This window comes from Mesoplodon bidens, assembly GCF_964165515.1.
Source record: "Mesoplodon bidens genome assembly, chromosome: 12".
Lineage (NCBI taxonomy): Eukaryota > Metazoa > Chordata > Mammalia > Artiodactyla > Ziphiidae > Mesoplodon > Mesoplodon bidens.
The window spans coordinates 36,537,778-36,560,591 of NC_138168.1; the positions used below are offsets into that span (position 1 = coordinate 36,537,778).

General features: G+C 35.8%; 1 protein-coding gene across 1 annotated transcript in view; it reads right to left on the reverse strand.

Annotated features, from left to right (window-relative positions):
• Positions 1-22,814, reverse strand: part of ASCC3 (activating signal cointegrator 1 complex subunit 3) — a 325,470-nt gene that overhangs the window by 16,022 nt on the left and 286,634 nt on the right. Inside the window, exon 37 of the mRNA XM_081251559.1 lies at positions 13,571-13,795. Within this exon, the coding sequence (XP_081107685.1) occupies positions 13,571-13,795 (225 nt within the window). The remainder of the gene's footprint in view (positions 1-13,570; positions 13,796-22,814) is intronic.

Genomic DNA, 22,814 nt, shown 5'->3' on the forward strand with positions numbered 1-22,814 from the left:
GATACTGGTTTGAAGATGGTGTGGTATACTAGAAAGAGGCTTGGCCTCAGAGGTTAGAGGCTTGTGCCTTTAAATTAAGCATAAGACCTGAGGCAAATGACTTAATGGTATTTGTTTTTCTCATCTAAAAATTTTTAAAAACCAAGGAGTTTGATTAGGCTTGTGTCTATCTTCTGTAAACTTTAATCTTTCATCAATAAAATGCCAATATACTCACACTATAGTGTTGTTTGTTTTTATAAAGTTCACTTTCTATCTTTCCAGATGGACTGTAACACCCTTGGAGTTAGGGGCAGAAAAGCCTAAGTCAAAAAAGAAGGCAGTCTACAGTAGGCACAGAGTAAGATGCAGAGAGAAAAGACCCTCTTGGGATCAGAAGAGGGTTCCACTGCCGGGGCGTGTGAGCAAGGGCCTCACAGAGAAGAGAGGCTTCAGCAGGTCACTGAGACCTCACACAAATTCACTGGAGAGAGGGAAGCTCTGAAGGAAGAGAATGGAAATTGACAGCACCCTTATCACAGGGTCTCAGTCACCTCTGCGAGTTGGAGGTGATGCCTCCTCCTGGGAAAAAGCACTGTAAAGGAGCATGAAAAGGTTCGGAGTAAGTACTGGGGGAATTAGTGATGTGAATAAAAACCAGAGCAGTGTTGAGTCTCAACAGCATGACTTTGAAATAATAATTATAGAAATTATTAGAAACAAGTAGAAATTGTAGAAATAATTAGAAATGTTTTGTGATTGTTTCCGACAATAATGAGTGGGATTAATTTGGGTGTGAAAGCAGAGAATTCGGATGTTGAGATTTTAGGTTACTGGTGACATCATTGTTGAAATGGACAACTCTAGGGCCAGTGACAAGTGAAGTCACAGGGGACTGAGGACTGGACCGAGGGATCAGGGAGGGGAGGAGAGATGCCCGGATGATGAGTAACAAACATTCAGTCAAGCTGATAGGTAAAGAAGTGAGGTGAGAGAGGAGAGTCAGAGGGTGATACCATGGAGGTGATGGCAGAAGTGGCGTGGATATAGTAATGATTAGAGCAGAGAAGTTTGGGATGCATGCGATGACAGTGTTGAAAAGGTCATCTGCTGAAGCCACTCTGGTGATCGCAGGAGCTGGAATGAAGCTGAAGGCTGTGAACTGGGGTTTGAGGAAGGTGGGGAAAGAGATCCAGACTTAGGAACACAGATGAAAAAGGAATCTTACAGACACAAAGTAAAATATACACGGGTAAAAGAAGGAGGAATCTGAGAAGAAAGATTGGAGAGCTCTGAGGAGGTAGGTAGACGTTGATTATTGGAAAAACAGGAAGGATGAGTCAGCTCAGGAGTTTCACAGGGTATGTAGAAATGAGGTGGTGTTTGTGTCTGCCTATGTCTGACTGAGAGCAACAGAGGGAAGGAGAGAGAAAGAAAGGAGAGACGAGATGGGTGAGGAGAGAGGGAGAGGCAAAAACAAAGAGGGGTACACATACTATACACAGCCCAGACCTCATCCTCATGTGGAACTCACAGGGCAAACTCAAGGACCCGGCTTTGTACAAAGGTAAAACCACCACCACTACCCCCACCAGAAACAACCTGCCCCTCATCCCCACAATCAAAATGAACTAGAGTTCAGAGAATGGACACTCTCTGGAAGAGAATTTTTAGGCTGTAAGGGTCCTGAAGCCAACGGCATACTTTTTGACTTGAATACACCTCATGTCCTCAATACTTATTTTGAATCGATTTCAAGAATTCCCTAAGCATATCAAGCTGGGTCTTGGCATTTAAATTCAACCACATTTCATAGTAATGTTAACTATTTCTGCAAAGGATAGATTTATCCAAATCTACAGATATCTTCCTTTGTTTTCTGCTACTATAGATTATACTTAAAAATGCAAGCTTGACAATATATCTATGTTTTGTATCAAATACATTTCATTCAATTATTGTGAAAAGTAGCAGTGAATTATATACAAACTGTACAGACAGTATGCACATGTAGTGTGATGAAAATATTTGTACAGTAGTGTGTAGACTATAAAATACTTTTGTAAATAGCTCTTAATACCAAGTATGAGGCAGACATTAGTAGTCTCCTTTTCGCAGATGGGAAAACTGAAACTCACAAAAGTCCAGTGACTGTAATTGCAATGGTGAAAAGTGGTAAGTTAAGACTTGATCTTGGTTTTCTAATTTCATTTTCTGTGCTCATCACACTATATTCCACAACCTCTGAATGATTTACATATACCCTGTCTTATTTCAAGGAGGATTTAAAGTGGTTTACATCTATCCTTTTTTTCCCTACCTAACAGAAAAATGCAGACTCCAGACAAAAGTATTATGCATTTAACTGATTATTGTCTCTGAACAAATTCTGTCAACAGGATTTTTGAAAACCTAAAATTTCAAAATAAATTTTAATCCACCACTTGGTTATAAAACTACATCTTAATATTTGATATGCAGGCATTAAATATCTTTTGAAACATAAGTGAATTCTGGGTTTAAATAATCCAAGTTACTGTGACTGAATTAAGTCAAGTTCGCTGCAAGGAAATAGCAACACTGACTTAGGTCACTAAAAGAAAAACTATCATTTTCAATGTGCATCAAGAGGCATGTTAACAGATGCATAATGAGATGTAGCTTTAAGATCCATTGTTAAAAACTTTCTAAACTTCAGTTTGCAAAGTCTGTGAATTTAGTCTTCAGTGTCTTCCAGCTGTGGCTGTAGGGTGAACATATGGAGCGGACAGAGATGATCCAGCCTCTCTGCTCCCTCTCAGCATTCTGATGACCTGCATTCTCTCTTCTTCCTCCCTTTAGCCTTTCTCCTCTTCAAGGAAACTTTCTACTTTTCCTCACATCTCCTGATAGTCATTCTAACGTATCTAGTGACAGTGTAGGGATCGCAAAAACCACATGAAAATAAGGTCATGAGGAAGGTTGAAATGGCTAGAAAATGTTGCTACATTTGTTCAAATGAAATGACATAAATATAATACATGGTCAGAGTTGAAGAGAAAGACTTATTTAGTCCAGAATGAGAAAAAAAAATTTCATTAATTTATAGAAACCAAGTTGTTACTTATGGAACATCATGAAAGTGCAAAATTCTATGGAAAGATCAGAAACAATGAAAGTGTGAGAAACTCACAGCCAAGAGGAGCCTAAGGAGACATGACAACTAAATGTAACGTGGTGTCCTGAATGGAATCCTAGAATAGAAAAAGGACATTAAGTAAACTAAAGAATTCTGAATAAGTATGGACTTTAGTTAATCATAATATATCAATAGAGGTTCATTAATTGTGACAAATGTACCATATTGATGTGAGATGTTAATTACAGAGGAAAACTGAGTGTGGAATATACAGGAAATCTCTGTACTATCTTTGTAACTTTTCTATAAGTCTAAAACTATTCTAAAATACAGTTTACTTGAAAAAGAAACTATGGAAATTCATCCTAGGCAGCCTGTTAAAACATTAGTTGTTAGACATCTGCTAGAAACTGCACTATTTAGTTTAAGAGCTCCCAGAAGTTTTACAATGATGGGAAAACCTGAAGAAAAGCTTTCTTGACAGAAAGGCACACTCCTTTAAAGGTTCAGGTCAGCTGCAAGTAATGATACAATATTTTGCCAATAATTAAAATGCTATAAGTACATTTACAGGAATCTTTTTCAATAGCAACAGTTGTTCACAGTAACTTTCTCCTGAACTTTTACCCCCAGAAGGTTAGCATTCAGGAAGCTCAGCTGCTGTCTAACAAACTTAATTAATCAAAAAGTCATTTCCGAGCTGTAACTATGAGTAAAAGCGCTTCAAGTGTGCTAGCAAGCCTACAAGTTAATCAAAATGCTAATGCAGTACAAATTAAAGTTGTGATTAACATTTCACAGTAGCTGCTTAAGTGAATTGATCACACAAATGGGTTAAGCATTACTCATTTCCTACAGCCCCAACCGGGAAAAGGGTTGTTATGTGGGTATGAGGAGAAGAGCTGGAGGTAGAAGGATCCTTCAAAATAGCATCATATCATCAATAAACCAGCACCAAATTGTCATTCAAAGGGTTACAGGTAGAGTCATCCAGGGGGAAACAGCCTTCCAAATTATATTATAGTCCTTGAAGGGAGATCACCTGTAAATCCACAAGAGTAATGAAGGTGTTTTACACCTCAAAATCCACACATTTGTGTTAGTTTTGGAAATGCTAAATGCATTAGCTCTGTGTTGCGTCTGTAGTGGGGAATGGCGCTTTGTTTTAGGTGTTTTGGGTGTTCTATTGTGGAATTAAAATGTAATAACTTTGATACAGGATAAAATAAGCACTAGCTGGATGATGATTCTGCACCATAGTGCAGATCTTTGCATCTGGAAGAATAATCACTCAGGATTAAGTTCATTTAAAATTATTTGTTTTGAAATAGACATCCATTAATGAAACCTCACTAGGCTTCTATGGCAAGATATGAGCTCCTGGCAGTCTTGAATTAGACTTCCCTGTCTTTATGAATTTGATAAGGTCACATGAATGTTTACAACAAACAGACTACATTTGTTAGTAGACAATTCAGATTTGGCAGATAATTTTAAAAACATTGTGAGAATCCACATACAGTAATCTCCCTTTTCAATCCTCTCTTAAGAAAGAACTAGAAAGGAAAAAGTGAAATATTTATTCATTCCATTCACCCATGATATACTGAGAACTATTATGTGCCAAGAATTATGCCCAAGTCACCTTAACAGTCAGTGACACTATAAATAGTTATTGATAAGGTTCCAGCATATTTTGAATATGAATCAGAATCCTCCAAATGTATGCTCATAGTATTAATATTCCTTGAAACATACCCATAAAAATATAAAAGATATATTTAAAACTTAATAGTGTAATTTTCATCTTAGGATCCTTTAAAGACTTCAGTTTCAGAAATGAACTCTTTGTAGATTACTAATTATGTATAATCCAATTTTGGAAGTCTAAAATTATTTATTTATCATCCTTCCATCTTTTTCGCAAAATGATTTGAAGAAGCTTTCTGAAGCCTATTGTGCTGTACTGTCCACTTAAAGATAAGCTTTTCATTTGATCTAATCATAATAATTATAAGCATCTAAAAAATGTGAAAGGATTCTACTAAGAATATACAGGAGATTTTATCTACCATTGTTACATCAAAACATTTCTTACAAGTATTGGATTAAGGATTTGACCAAGTACTTCTTTTGTTAAGCTCGGCACCACCTGGACTATTTTCACTGCTAACTGTATTTGACTCTATGATTCTAGAACTTGTTCATCTAATTGACACTGACATTCTTCAATACATTTAATTTATAGCCCACTGAGCCTGTGCTTAGTGCATCCATAGGTAAATACTCCTCAAAGGTTATGTTAGCCTTGCTCCATGGCAGTTCTGTCTCCTGGTATCATCAAATATTTCTAGCTTTTTAATCCACTAAAAATGGGGATCATTTGTTAATAGAAATATAGACCCAGCTATAGTCAAAGTATCTCTGTTAAAATAACCAGATCAATAAAAAATATTCATATAATTGTATCTTTTGCTTCCATTATCCTACTCTTTTCTATTCTCAGACTCTAATATACGTATACATTCACATCTTAAGTTTATTGATTAAAATACTTAAAAAAATAGTTTGAAGACACAATGTGTTTTCAGAATAGCTATGGGTTATAGAAAATATATGATACTAGTTATTTGAAATGTAATATACTTTAAGTTTATCAGAAACTGTTAGAGAGATAAAGAGGTCAAATTATTGTTTTGAAGTTTGGACTAAACAACAACCCTACCAATAAACATTTAGGAATTCGGTTTTGTAAATTTAAGAGGGTTTTCTGAATAGAGGAAAGCATACCAGTTCATACATTTCCCCCCTTTCTCTATTTATGCAGCTTATTAAAGTTATTTTTTGACAAGCACCTTTTGTGACAATTGATAAATCCTATTGGAACATGATAACATTAATTTGAGTGGTGTATGAGTTACATATTATCTCGTGTGAAAGAGAAGAAAGGCTGGAAACTTAGTTGTTCAAAAAAAACTTGGGCCTTAAAGAAAATGATGTAAAATGACAGCTCCTATATTAAAGTCAGATGCAAGAATTTATGAAACAATGGAAACTTACCCATCAGAACATAGCTCCTTAAAGGTCTTCCTTTCAGGCATTGAATCACCTAAATTATTTTCAAAGCCAGTCTCCTGGTTTACCTTTTGCCTACTTCCATTAGTGCAATGGAACATGAATTCAATCTATATAAACAAGTGCCTTGGTATACAGAATACAGAACTTCACACTCCCTCAATAGTAAAGAGGAGATGTCTGTTATCTTTTGGGGGAATTGGTAGTTCTGTATCTTGGGACAGGGAATCTCTGAGATTGCCTATTGTTACTAGACGTTTGAAGTTTTTCAAAAAGGACCAGGGGGATGGACAAAAGCTGCCTCCAGGGGAGCCCTGCTAGTGGTGGTGGTGGTGGTTACCCAGTGAAAGAAGCCAAAAACCTAACCTAAGCAGAGAAGGCAAACGGTGAAGAATGAAAGAGGAGCATAAAATGTGTGTATGTGTGTTGTAATAGTAAACCTAAGCACAGTCATTATAGTGTGCATCACTACTTATTATTAGGAGTATCTTATAATTATTATGGCATTCCTTTTTCTTCCTGTGGTTGTATCAGCAATCTGATCTTTCCCCCATTATTTCCAATTATTGTAGTTTTAGGGGAGACTCTGAGGAAGTAAATGGCTAATTCACTGCATTACCTAGCATGATATAAAAACCTCGAGAAGGATCATAAGCAGCTGAAACAAAAAACATATCAACTGGACACTATAGAGTGATATAATAAAGCAATTACAAATATCAGTCATATTAACAAGTCCCTCTTGGAAACTGGTTAAAGTAATTATAGGCAGACTGTTGAAAGGGAACTAGAGTAATTAAAAGGAGGTGACTTGAGTATACATTGAAAAGAAGGGATTAATTAAAAAATATTATTCATGTTCTAGTGGGAATTCTTGGTCTAAAAAAATGTAGAAATTCCTGTGACGTTCTCACATTTTAAAATAAATCCGACTAGGCCATGAGTACGATTTTTAGATCCATCTTTACAGGGTAAAGGGAACCCAGTAAGATAAACTTTTATTATATATCCAACCTATGCTGAAAACTATTTTTCTTTCTGCTACGATCTTGGGAAAGTTACTTATTCTTCATCTGTAAAATAAGGATAATAATTGTACTGATTCCTTGGATTATTAGGGCAAATGAGTCTATGCAATGCGAAGCAAGTAGAACAGAGCCTGGTACAAAGAAAATCCTTAATAAATGTTCACCAGCACCACTGTTAATGATGGCCTGCCTTATGGACCGTCATTAAATAGCAATTTTTTGGTGTGGAGTACAGGGATGGTATGCAGTTCTCCAAATATTCTGGTTGAATCTGGTATTTAATATACATTAATTCCAATTTCAATTTGGAAGCATAGGTTTCCAGAGATCTTTCTAATCAATCTACACTGTCATATTTCTGTGTGTGTGTGTGTTCTCCTTTCATGAGGTGTATCTTGTAGTTGTTAAGAGGTATTACTGTGTACACAGATGTTTTGATCTATTAAACTTAGGCTGCAGGGTAGATAGCATTAGCTGAAGGGTAAATATGGTCTCTACTATATCTGAAAGCAACTTTCCAGAATTAACCCAGCAAACTGACAGCACAATTACACTTTGAATCACACAGCCCTTTGGTCCTCAGATCACTGAGTCAGCTCCTCGAGCCATGGTTTCCCTTTTTTCCTTAAACATCTGAAAGTGTCCAGTTACTGGGCAGTTTTGCTGTAGATACCACAGAGGAGGTAGTGGGCGTGGTTAAGATATGAACCTGTACTCTTATACTATTTGGCTTGGTATTTAATTATTTTTCACTTAAACGAAGATGATTTTAATGTAAAGACTTAGGGCACTTCTTAGAAAAGATCAGAGCTATCAGAGCAGGATTTAAAGTCCTGCTGTCTCCATTTGGTTTCAGCATGGACTGCCTCAAAAGATCACCTTTTAACTAAGTTATTTGACTTCTTTGAAAACCAATTTCTTTGTCCCTTGATTAAAAAAACAGTGTGGGGCTAATCAAAACACCAGACACTTTTCATCCGTTCTGACTTTGCCATCGAATTTGAAAAATTTAGGCAAGTCACTTTAATTTTTGCTATTTCTTATTTATCATTTTCCCATAAAAGCTAACATAAAGTTTTCCTTGGGTACATCTGGCATACAAAATATGTCACATCATTTACTACATACTACAAATATATTTTAGATTTAACGTAATCAAGAAGAGGATCTCAAAGACTAATGGCAAGAATAATCAATTCCATAATTGCTCAATTTATAAACTAGTGTATTTTAAGCAGGTTTAATAAATTTGAGATATGTACAGAAATTTTTACTCTTATTTTTGTTGGGTGGGATGGAGATGGAAATGCTAGTAACAGTAAAATATTAAGAACCATGACAAAAACACCTTAAACCCAAAAATGACACAAATGACCTTGATACATAACTTCAAATGGGTACAAGAAGAGAAGGCAGGCTATACTGTGCATTTTGACCTCAAGCCAGAGTGAATACTACTACAACAACTATGTTTTTCTTTTGTAAAAGATTCCCCAGGACACGGGTAGTCATACAGAGTTTTCATAATCTAAATGGCAGCTCATGTAAAAGGTACATTTCTATAAATTAAAGGGAGTAAAAAATTTAGAGTTAAATGACCACGAAAAAGCAAGGAAGTAAAAGAATTACTCAGAATGAGGAGACTAAGATAGACCTAGTTCGAGTCCTCAAATCATTGTTTACTTTATAAATATTAACTAATGTCCCACTCTTGTAAGGTGTTATTTTTACTCAGACAGCAGGGGTTCAGTGACTTGCCTAAGGCCTTATACTAAGGCTCTAAGGAGCAGAGCTGAATTTATAGTAAGAGCTGGTGGCACCGAGTCCCATACACAGAACACAAGGTCATGCTGATGTCCCATGAGGGCAGTAGTATAATTTTCAATCAGCCAGCAGGACTGCAGCTTGGAAAACTGCCTGAACCAATGCTTTCTAGGCCAACAGTATCCATGTATCAAATGAGAACAATAGGGTACAATGATGAAAACTGTCACTCAGTCATGGAAAATTTTATTAAGTCATGACTTCCCCCCCAGATTTTCCATTAGCAACCCTAATATTCTTTCCTCTTCCTGACTTGTTACTTTTATCACAATCTTACAAAGAAACTGCAGGAATGAGAGGATTTAGGATATGAAGCTGGTTGCCATCTCTTTACAACTAAGTTTCTTTCCAGGTGGCTTCTGAAAAGCCAAATCCATATTTATAAGCATAACTAATGTTATAATTTACACTAAAGGAAAACTGCACACACAATGTCTGACAACAGGGAACTAATTAAGTAAACTATGACCTTCTTATGAAAAATATAGTGCATCCACTAGAAAATATGCTTGAGAAGAATATTTAATGTTGTAAATTATTAAGTTAAAAAAGGTTAGAAAATAACATGATAAAAATGTGCAAAGGAAGAAAGTGAGAGCAAGTGTGTTTTTGTGTAAATGCAAAAAGAAAAAGAAACTCTGAGCCTCCAAAGACAAAAAAGAACTATACACAACTACTGTAGTTAGTAAACTTGTTTTTTTGCAGGAGTAAGCATTAGTCATTATAAAACTACATCAGGAGTATGCTAGAATGGAGGAATTAAGTAAACATATTTTGATTAATGAGAGCCACGTTTCTCACGGGTGGAGAAAAGAGTTGCAATTTAAAAAAGGGGAAGGCTAGAATGAACCCTTGGTGTTAAACTGGAATTGGAGGTATTAGAATGAACTCATGGCTTTATGAATACAAATGTTTTCCACATACCCAAACACACACACACACACACACACACACACACACACACACACACACAGCTAAGTAGATACACAAATAGATATAGATGTCTATGTATACGTACTTATATTTCCTAGCTTTGCCCACTGAGGGGGCCAGAGGCAATAATACCCAGGTAGTGATGGAGTCAACAAGCACCCAGATTTTAGTCTCTATAACCACTCTCTAATAAAAACAAACACTCGTGAGCCTATACTTATAAATAAATAAATAAACAAATAAAGTAAATAAATAAATGGAGGAAAACAGAAATTCTGGGAATGATGGAAATAGAAAATCACAGTAGTAATAATTGGTTCAGGCAAAAGTCACCAATGGATGATGAAAATAATGTAGGAAAATATGATGAGAAACAGGATAACTGCATAATCTCAAAGTATATCACCACAACATATAAGTTACAAAAGGAAAAAAAGTAATTTTACAGTGGAGAAACCTGGCAGACACCACCTCAAGTGTACAAAGTTAACATCCCTGGTAATAACACACAACCATGTCACAAGTCTCCCGATATGATACACCGAGAGGACAAAACATCACTTCTATGGTATTCTTGCCAGTAATATATAATTTCAGTGTAATTATGAGGGGATATCAGGCAAACCCAAACTGAGGGATAGCTCTATAAGATACCTGGCCAATATTCCTCACAAGTGCCAACGTCCTGAAAGTCAAGGAGACTAAAGCGGACATGACAACTAAATGCAATGTGGGATCCTGGACTGGATCCTGGAACAGAGAAAGGCACTAGTGGGATAAAATCCAAATGGACAAAACTGGAATGAGGTCTGTAGATTACTTAACAGGATTGGATCAGTACTGAGGCAAGATGTTAACATTAGGGGAAGCTGGGTGAAAGATATATGGAAATCTCATTGTACTATTTTTACAAACTTTTTATGTCTGAAGTTATTTCAAAATGAAAAAATTAAAAAAAATTTTTGAATTAAAATAAATTCATTAATAAAAAAAGAGCCTCATTGATGGGGGTGAAGATATAATTACTATGAATGACTTTAATTTTAATACATTGTTTTTCCAAATTTCTACAATGAAGTGTATTACTTTTATAATTAAAGTGAAAACTATTTCTCTTTAGATGTTATTTAGAAGGAGTAAAAAAAGTCAAGAAATATAAATATCCACGAAACTGTACATAATATTGAAATAGAGGCTAAAGTACCTGATTGAATCCTTTTCCCTTACAATAAATTTAGAAATAGACTTCTTGTGAAACAGCTAATTTCTATTATTATATAGCCTTTGAATCATTATTAACTGAGTGGTGAAAAGGTATGCATGAGTTGATATACATCGTAACTTTTATATATGATATAAATATGTACACCTATTAAGTATACCTGTAAGTATAAAAATTTAATTCCTCCTGCAACATCTCTCCAACCCTTCCTGACCCCTGAGTTCATTAACAGGTCAGTGTTTGAGGGGGAAAAAATAGCTAGAGGAAACACAAATGAGTATCCAGGGCCACAGCTAAAACTTAAGGAACTTTAACCTTCGTTTATAAAGTGTGACTAATAAGGAGTGGCAAACCATCTTCCTAGAGAGATAAACCAAATGTTAGTTACAAAAAAGGTGTAAAAATAATTTACTTGTTTATTATGGCCTTATTTCCCTTCTAATTCCTGATAGTTTGTGCATACTCTATTTTATGAAACAGACCTATTCTTTTAAATAATAAAATTAAGCGTTTTTTTTCTGATCATAAAATTGTTATCAGCTCATTTGAAAACATTCGAACATTTCAGAAAAGCATAAAGAAGAAATTAAAAATCATCCCAAATGCTGCTACACAGAGACGGCTACTTAATCTTTTGGTCAATACTATTCTGGATCTTCTCTCTAGATATATTTTCATATATTTATGTATATATTCTACACAGATACAGAATTAATAAATGGAATTGTAATATTTGGCAGTGTTCTATAACCTGAAAGATGCTTCGGTTATTTCTAAGTCTTTAATTTTGCAAATGCCTATACACAAATCTTCACAGACTCATTTATTCTACCTTTAAAAACATCAGTCTTTTGAAAATCTTAAAAATTGTTTTTTATATATAAATGTCCAAAAAGCCATAATGTAGTAAATCAAAATCTCTTATAAGCTCAATCCTTTAGGTGTGCTTCTCCCACCCTGCTCCTCTCACAGTCATCTCCCAGCAAATGGCAGCTCCAGCTTTCCACTTGCTCTGGAGAAAAGCTTTGGAATCAATCATCTTTGGCTCCTTGCTCTCCCTAAAAACCCTTGTCCAATCCATTAGCAGATTCTCCTTAAAAAAATATACAGGACCCAACCAATTTTCACCAGTCTCACCCATACCAACCTGGTCCAGCCACAATCATTTCTTGCCTAGCCTTACAGCTTTCAAGGTATAAAGTTCACTGATACGGTTTCAGATTCCACATTGCAACCAACTAAGGAATATAACATGTCAAGGTTTTGTATAGTATCAGAGAATATCTACAATTTTCTGAAAAGGCTATAAAAATACTCTTCCTTCTTTAAACTACATATCTCAGTGAGGCTGGATTTCCTTCATATACTTCAATTAAAACACCATATTGTAAGAGACTGCTTGCAAAAGGTGCTAAACGAATTTAGCTGACTTCTATTAAGCTAGACATGAAAGATACTTGCAAAAATGTAAAATGCTATTACAGTTCTCACTAATTGTTTTGGAAAATAGTTATTTTTCATGAAAAATCATTACATAATAATGGGTATATTAGTGTTATTTTTAAATGAAGTAATAAATATTTGAGAATGTTTCCATTTTCGCTAATACAGTAAATAATCATAGATATAACCACCATAACCATTAGTGAACCACTGCTCTACAGCTTCTCTCTCATTCAGAATAAAATCCAAAAGCCTTAGCATGGTTTTACAAACTCCCTATGTGACCTGACCCCATTTTATCTATAATCTCCACTCCCACCCCTCTCTGACCTCATTTCTATCCACACCTTTTCATCATTTTTACAATGGCCGCCTTGGTTTTTCTTGAATATACCTTGTAAGTTCCTACATGAATCCTGGCACTAGCTCTTCTTAGTGTTTGGAATAACCCTACAGCTCACTCCCTTCTTTTGTTTCTTAAATGTCACCTCATAAGAAAGACAGTTCCAGAATACCACATTAAAAAATAGTACAAAATGGCACCCTCCATCTTTCTCCATATATCCTTTATTATGCTTTATTATTATTTTAAAATAGCAGTGATCACCACTTGACTTATATTTTTAATTGTCTGTCTTCGCCATCTCTAGTGAAAGCCCATTACAGCAGGTTCTCTTCTGTCTTGTTCACTGCTGTATGCTGAGAACCTAGCAAAGTACCTGGCACTTAGTTTACCTTCAGTAAATTTTGATTGAATGGATGACTAAAATTGTTATCTTACTGCATTTATATTTGCTTTTCCTTCAAAAATCCTTAATTTGAGTCACCAGATTTTTTCTTGACAATGCTACAATAAAAATCTTTAAATGCAAGTATATTTTATTCTAAAAAGAAAAAAAAACAGAAAGAATGGGAGAAAATGTAGGTGATTAGAAATGACTTTCATACCTGACATACTCTGAGAGCTTGGTCCAACACTGTTTTGGTATCAGTGTCATAATCTGGGCAGGGCAGCATGGTTCGGCTGAGATGTGCCTGCAGTAGGAGATGAGCTTTGGTGTGAGGGCTGTCAAATGAATGAGGATTTGATTCCAAAGGAAGACATTTTGCCAGTTCGCTGTTCATATGATCTTCATTGTGTCTTACTGGCAAATCTGTGTATTCTTCTGCATCCTGAAAAAACAAACAAACTCATATATATATAATGTACATATAAATGTACTGTATCAAAAGTATAATATTTAATGTACTTCTTAGCTTTAACTACTGACATTTAAAACATGCTTTAGAAAAACTGTAAGATAACCATATCCCTTAAAATTCTGCTTTGGTCAGTACTACTATTAATATTAAGCAAAAGCCAGTAATGTATAATACATCTGAAATTCATGAATGCTCTTCTTACTTATCCAGTCAACAAAAACAATACAGATCCTAGTAAGCATCAAATGTTATGCTTGACAGTGGACCCAGGCAATGAACCAGAAACTGAGAGTTCATCAGGGAAAAACAAGTCCTGAAAGTGGAAATGAATGTTATGATATGGTAAGCACAGAGTGCTGAAGGGATATTCAGTTTGGGGACTTAGTTATTTCAGAAGGTCAGAGAAAGCGTCTTGGAAAAAGAGATATTTAAGTGAGGATCTACAGAATGAGTGGAAGAAATAAGATAGGGCTGGGAGAAAGGGGGATGAGGATAGGGTTGGTGAGATAAGAAAAGGGTGAAGACCAGGATCATTAACTTAAGACTTACTGTAATAAATTAGATTAAAATAAAATTGTTCAAAATTGCGGGTTTCTGGTTCCACATGCAAGGAGCTTAGAAGCCACCACTCCATCCTAACAAGTAAAAAGCTGAACAGGTTGAAAAAAACCAACAACTCGTCTTGAATCCATGAAAAGGCAGAACACAGGGCAAACTGCTGCCTCCAAGATTGGAAACGCAGGCAAATGCAGGGAGTCACGGCTAAGAGGAGCAGAGGCTCACAAGCAGAAGATGCCTTGGGAATCAGTGTCGAGGTAAGAAAACCTGAACTGTAACTGATGAATTGTGGGAGGTTCAGTGCAGACAACTCCGAGAGCTAAAAACTCCAGGAGGACCCAGTCATAGGGCGCCCCCACAATACTGTGAAATTTACCTTTAGGAGCTCAACCAGATTCCCACAGTAAATATTAGAGAAAAATCGCCTTGGAGTCCTAGCAAGGGGAGGGGAAAAGAACCATCCTGAAATATGTTAGAGCACTGTGTCCTTAACAAGGCCTGCTCTCAGGAGAAACTAGTTAAGTGGAGCCTAACCCTGCTGGGATATACTATGAGAACCTAACTGACCTGGGGAATGGAAGTACCCAACTGTAACCAGCTCAAGCTTTGCGTGTGGGAGAAGGGAAATACCCCACTCCAGCTCACTCTAGCCATCCTGTCCCACCTAAGGGGTGAGGGTAGAAATGGCTGTGAAGTTCACAGCGCAGAGGCACAGACTCACTGAAGACTTGGGACCTAATCATTGGACCAGAGAATATTTCCCCTACACTGCCATGCCCCACCTCACCACATTACTAAAGGCCTATTTATAGCAGTTCTTTTTACCCAGTACATTATGTCCAGCTATCAAGAAAATTACAAGGTATACCAAAAGGCTAAAAACACAATTTGAAGAAATAGAGCTATCATCAGAACTAGACATGGCAGAGATGTTAGAATTATCAGATCAGGAATTTAAAACTATGATTTATATGCTAACAGCTCTGACAGATAAAATAGACAGCATGTAAGAACAGATGAACAATGGAAGCAGACAGATGGAAATCCTAAAAAAGAATCAAAAGGAAATGGTGAATACAAAAACACTAACAGAAATGAAGAATGCCTTTGGTGAGCTTATTGGTAGACTGGACATGGTTGAGGAAAGAATTTCTGAACTAGAGGATATATCAATGAAATCTCTGAAAACTGAAAAGCAAAGAGAACAAAGACTGAAAAAAACACAAGAGAATATCCAAGGACTGAGGGACAATGACAAAAGATGTAACATATGTATGATGGGAATACCAGAAGGAGTAGAGAGAAAGTAAGAGAAGAAATATTTGAAACAATAATGATTGAGAATTCCCCTCCTCTCCAATTAATGTCAGACACCAAACCACAGATCCAGGAAGCTCAGAGAGCACTGAACAGAATAAACAGAAAAAAAAAAAAAAAGTTACACCTAAGCATATTATCTTCAAACTACTAAAAATCAAAGATAAAGAAGAATCCCTGAAAGAAGCCAGAGGGAAAAAACACCTTACCTGTACAGGAACAAAGGTATGTATTACTTCTGAATTACTCTCTTCAGAAACCACGCAAGCAAAAGGAGAGTGGCGTGAAATGTTTAAAGTGTTGAGGAGAAAACCCCACCAACCTAGAACTCTATATCCTGTGAAATTATCCTTCAAAAGTGAAAGAGAAATACAACTTTCTCAGACAAATAAAAATTGAGTTAATTTGTTGCCAGCAGACCAGTAGACCTGCCTTGCAAGAAATATAAGAAGTTCTTTGGAGAGAAGGAAAATAATATAGGTCAGAAATTTGGATCTATATAAAGAAAGGAAGAACCCTGAAGAAAGAATAAGTGAAGGTAAAATAAAAACTTTTATTTTTTTATTGTTAATTGATCTAACAGACAACACTTTGTTCAAAATAATATTTTTGAACAATTATGTATGCTTATGTATGTTATATGCTTATGTATATGACTTGTCTTATATATAAGTGATATGAATGACAGCAATGATACAAGAGATGGAAGGAAGGAATTATGATTATTTTATTATTATAAGATTCCATACCCATTAGGTAGTATAGTATTATTTGAAAGTGGAATTTGATTTACTTGTAAATGTACACTGTAAACTCTAGGGCAACCACTAAGAAAAGCAAAAAAAGAAGTATAGCTGATATGCTAAGAAAGGAGAAAATGGAATCATATAAACAGCTCAATTAAGACCACAAAAGACAGAGAAAGTAGAAGACAAAAACAGGAACACAGAACAAGGGCAACAAATAGGAAACAGTAAGAAATATTTGTTGAATATCCACCCTATGAGGGAGACAGACATTATTCTGTCACATAAATAAATGTGAATTTGATATGGTGACAAATTCTCTGAAGAAGAAAAGCAGGAGAGTTTAGCAAAGAAATCTGACCAAGTTAGGAAGGTCATAAAAATTTCCTGAAGGAAAAGGTAGATATGCTATGGTACAGAGGATGAGCAGATGGTAACTAGATGAACAGAGACGTGAAGAGTGTTCTAGGAACAGTATGTAGTATATGCAAAGGCCCTATAATGGGAGGGAAAATGGTAAGTCCAAGACACTGAAAAATGTTGTCTAAAAATAATTTCAACTGATGTAACATCTGAAAAAATATCCTAAGTGAATATTTGGAACATTCTGTTTAACTGAACTGAATAAATAAACAAATACAATTTTATAATATTCAGTTAAACATATTTAATAGGAATATTAAAATAATCATTACATTTTCTCTCATTCATGAATTGTCTCATCTTTGTTTTGCAATAGTCAGAAATATCACAGCACTTTACACTATTTTGAACACTGTCTTTACCACTTTGTGCTGTTTTATGTAAGAAGTATATGCTGACACATTAGCAGTTAATAATGTTTTGCCCCTATGTGTCATTTTGGTTTTCTTTTCATATGCCATTTATGTTCTTTCCTGCTCTCTCTGAAGCCATCTGCTAAAGAGGGACCAGTTATATATGGCAGTGCTATTATTTTTGATTTCAGGTGAATTTCAGGACTGAAGCATTGTCACCCGACAACTAACACATCTCAACCTAATATCTGGGCTCCATCCAAAACCCCATCAACACCCGTCCATCCTAGCCTTGCCAAATGGCTTAAGAAAATATAACAGCAGATAAGGAAAATGATGGTTCAGAAATCTAAAACATGACCTTTTATTTAAAGGAAATTAAAATGATATCGGAGAAAACAATTCATATAAATAATTATTCTAAGTGCAGAATAAAATACTGTTATTCAGAGAAGAGCACTGAAGTGAATTGGATATGTTGGAAAGTTTCCTAAAAGAGATACTGTTTGTTCTAGCCTTAGAACAATTTGTAGAAGAGGAGAGAGGGAGAAAGATTCCTTGCATTCCAGGCACAGAAAATAGTACGAGCAGATCCATAAAAACAGATAAGGAGGGGTCTAAGGTTTAAGCCTCAGGGATGAGAATGATGATGCTATTAATAGAAGAGAGGTTGGGAACACTCAGTGAGCAGGAGCTTTCTGTTAAGCGTGCAAAATAACACTTAAAGAGAGGACCACAATCCAGATAGCTGGGTGGAGGTGGAGGGAGAAGAAATCAGCTTTAAATCTGTTTCACAGTTTAAAATTTATTCATATTTAGATTTCTTTCTACTGTTCATAAAATACAACTTCTTCTGATCTTTTTCCAGAAGAAAATCGAATAGCTATTTTTTTTTTATTTTTTTGCGGTACGCGGGCCTCTCACTGTTGTGGCCTCTCCCGTTGCGGAGCACAGGCTCCGGAAGCGCAGGCTCAGCGGCCATGGCTCACGGGCCCAGCCGCTCCGCGGCATGTGGGATCTTCCCGGACCGGGGCACGAACCCGTGTCCCCTGCATCGGCAGGCGGACTCTCAACCACTGCGCCACCAGGGAAGCCCCGAATAGCTATTTTAATACTGTAAACTGTATTGGTCCTCCAGGTTTTAGCTATGTAGGAAATAGGTTTAGACTTACAAATTGTATGAAAAGTTAAATTAAAATCAAATTATATGGAAAGTAAGAATTTGGCTGAAAGCACTAATGAATAGTGTTATCTAAGTGATCCACTTCCCTCTGTACAATCCTGTTCAAATCTGATTATATACCTTACACACCCCTCTTCCCCACACTGTGTGTGTGTGTGTGTGTGTGTGTGTGAGTGAGAGAGAGAGAGAAAGAAAGAGAGAGAGAGAGAGCAAGAGAGAGATTGATTAGATATTGATTGACTGATTGGGAGGCAAGAATATAAACTAGGTATTTCCCAGTCTTAGTTCCCAAATACCTCTGAAAGTGTGAATATCCTTCTGTGATGTATGATTCTAGTATCCAAAGATGCACATTTTTTCATAAAGTATGACTTATGACTTCTAAATGCAAGTCAACTACTTCATGTGGTGCTAAAGAAACAATGATCTGCTCCAACACTAGAGAGAAAACTAGTAGTGTTGAACTCACTGAGAACCAGTGTATTTGAACAAGACTGACTACTCAAAATTACGCTTATTCTACTTTTGGGGTTATTTTCAGGTAAATTTTATCATTAGCGATTTTTATTGTATTTGCTTGCTTTAGAATCTAAACTCCATGTAAGATGTGACTCCACAGTTCTCCAAACCATGCCAATTCTGCTTGAATTACCTCTGATTTATTGCTTTTATCCCCTGCTTCACCAGGATTGTGAATTTGCTCACTGCCAGCAGTATCAGTATCAGATGAGTCTGCTAACAGCTGAGTACATTTTAGGTCAGAAAAAATGCTCTGCAGTAGAGAGATCCTTCTAGGTTGATTAGAGGAGCAATCAGATCTTTAATGTAGATTACCCAAAGACAGTGATCTTAGTGAAAAGCTTAATTTAGTGATGCCTCTTCTTGGTGCATAAAAGCAATCAAAGGGTTCCTTTATTAATTAAGCTAAGGGTTCCTTAATTTCTTGGCAAAATCTATACACTTTAATAATAATAATGAAAAGCATTTTAATAACCACAATGGACAAGGTCTTGGTGTGCTGAGTCACTTGTTTACCAAATATTTATTCAGCATATACTACTGCTGGGTACACAGTGATGCACAAAAACAAACGATCGATCCCCTACTCTCATGAAGCTTTACAGTCAAGTGGGGGAGCCAGACCTCAATCAAAATTGACCATGAATAAACGTAAAGTGACAAGTGGACAAGTATAAGGAAGGAGGAGTACAAATAATAACAGTGGGTCAGGGAAGGTATCTTTGGGGAGGTTTCAACTGAGCTGAAAGACAGTAAAACATATTTTTTTTAGGTAAAAAAGGGAAAAGTGATAGGATAAGGTTCAAACTTGAGGTGGAAAAGAGGGACACGGAATCTTATTATAGGAAAACACTCTTTAGAATGCTTACATAGATTTTTATTACTTAATATATTCTTTTGAGAAGTAATGTTTTTTCATTATTAAACTTGACCCAGGCAATGTTTTTGAGATCTTCAAAGAGTTGACATTAGATTTATGTTTATAAAATATCAAATCAATAATAGTTTCTGTAGTTAAAAATTATCCATAATTAAATGAGGTCTCATCAAAAGCTATTACTTCCTTTGAGGATCCCTCCTTTTCTGTTTCCAGTGTTTGAATTAAAGGGGAATCCAAAGAATGTAGTAAGTAATTCATCCCCTTAGAGACGTTATAGATCACGAGGGTGGGATGCACGGTGTGAGGTGGTAGAGAGAACACTGGGTCTGGGAACTGATACAACAGGTTAGTTTGCAGCTCTACCATTTACAAGCTATGTGATCTTCTGAGACTAACTGAACTTCCCTAAGTCCCAAATTCCTTGTCTTAAATTGGGATTTGGTGTGAGGATTCAATGTGATAGTGTTTATGAAACACTTGAAAGCTGTAAGACTTGGTATAATGTCAGGCATTATTACTATAATAATCATCCCCACATTTGATCACATACAGAATGTTAACTGAGGCTTAAAATTCAATTGAGTTTTGTTCTACAGTTTTCAATTGTAAACCTTTGTTTACAATTATATAAAAATACTTTCCTTTCTAAAATGACATTTCATTAACTCACTTTTAAAAAATCATGATTCTTAAATATTATTTAAAGAAACAAGATTACTATTACTTTTTACCAATGCTTTACTAGTAGTGGCACATACACTTTACTCAAATAATCATACAATTTTTATGTAACTGTGTTACAGAATATATTCGTTCTTTGAAAGACAATATTCTCAATACAAGAGACAGCCAAATTAAAGATAAAATATTGAGAAATTATATCCTCTTGAACTATAGGTTTGATACTGCAGGCTTTAGTTTCCAATCTCCAAATAGGTTTCTTTTAAATTCATATTAATTAAATGTTCACAAAAGCACATCAGTGTGTGATGAGGAAAGATGCTCTTTTCAGTGTTCTTCAGTGACCTGACTCAAAATAGTATGAAGAGACAGGGAAGAGGAAGAATCATTTATATTAGACACTTGCTTCAACTATTCTGAAGACAAAGTATTATGTATAGTTATAGTACCCTGAAACCCTACAGTGTTTTCTAATTAAAATTTAAGTGCTGTGAACCACAAGAATGAAACCGAAAATACTGATTTTTAGATCAATTAGAATACATAAAAATATTATCAGCATTTTCAATTTAATTTTTCGTGGTTTGATTACAGACTCAGGAAGCAATTTAAAATGAAGACTCACTGAAGACACTGCTATTTAACCCTCAACTACTCTGCCAGACCCTCCTGTGAAAACCATGATCATTTATTCCTGGGATTCCAGTTCACAATTTTTCTAAGCTCTTTAGAATGTGGTGTGTTTGCTTCACTACTTTACTTAGCTCTTACCCCCTTCAAAGTATTTTATTCTGGGTGTTTCAGAATACTTGCAATGGAGATTTTTTACTTAGATTGATTAGGAAAGCAGCAAACCCAGGATCAGCAGAGAGAGCTAGTAAAATAATAAAATCCCTGCTTAAAAACAAACAAGCAAACAAAAACCCTTTCTAGCTACTTCTTCCTCAGTAGGACACTCTATTTACCTCCAAATTACTCCTCTCGTTTTAAACAACTTGTCTAGTTAATTTCCTGTGTGTGATCACTGACTATAAGTGAGGTTCATTTTCTTATCTACATCATGTAGGTAATTAAAGGAAATTGAAAGTGGGCAGTGAAGCTTTTATGCAACTGGGATTGAAGCTGAATGGAGGGCAGCGAGGTCAGTGGAGTCCATTATATTTTTATGTGAGAGGCTGGTTTGTCTACCCTGTCCCTGTTTATTTAGTGTTGGCTGGACAGGCTACTAACTGCAAATCTATGTCTCTGATTTGCTCAGCTGTCCTTGAATAAAGACATTTTCCCTGCAAACGCTGAACAACAGTGATTGACAACCTATGATAAACTCTGCTTGCAACCCCTGCTACTGTCTTCAGATTGCAAAAGAGAAATCAGAATAAAGAAACATCTTTCATAATCACATCAAATGGGCCCTGCTGTTCACTCAATAGTTTTCCTTTTGTTTCCCTTTTCATCACAAACCTCAATCTGTTCTACAAATGCCATAAACTCAGCTACTCCACATAAAGTGAAAAATTAAAAACCCCACAAACATATGTATGTATGCTACTACATTTTGCTTATATATTAACACTGATTTTAGTTTACTGAGGATACACACTCTTACGTAATGGTTTGTTCATACCACTGTATCACTAACTTATTTGCTTGTTCTCTGAAGAACAATCTGGCAAATCTACACTGCTGAGGTATGGTATGTCTTTTAGTGATTAGCTGGCACTTGGGTTTAGTTAGGACTCTCGTAGCATTATTCAATATGTAACTCTTACATGTCCTTGTGGCCCTTAAATCCACTGATTGTACAGCTTACTTTTTAGATTCGTTAATAAGAAGCTTATCAAATACTTAAAATCTACTTTGCTTTTTCTCTTTAGTGAGCGTGTGTAAACAAGTGAATTCTGTTTGACTGTGTATGTGTGAGTGTATTTATTCTAGGTGCAGTAACTATATGAGTCTGCTTTACCTAAGCAAATTACTGAGGTAAGAAATAGCCAGAATGGATTCATGTGTGGTTTCGTGTAAGCATTACATAACAGTAAACTAGTACTTTTATGTCGCTGGACGCAGCACTGCCTACACTGAACTCACTAAGTAGTTGGTAAGAGGGCACTTGAACAGTGGGGATGGTAACCTGATCAAGTGAGGGACTAAAGAAGCTTTATGCTATAACTTAATCTCTGTCATGGGAAAAGCAAAACTTATAAAGTTAATGAGTTCTAGACTTTAAGTAGCACTTGATTAATTTGTAACATTCTGAGGCGTTAAAACAAACCAAAATTATTTTCTCACATTCCAGTGCTGTCTTTTGGCCACTGAAGCTGTAGAAAAA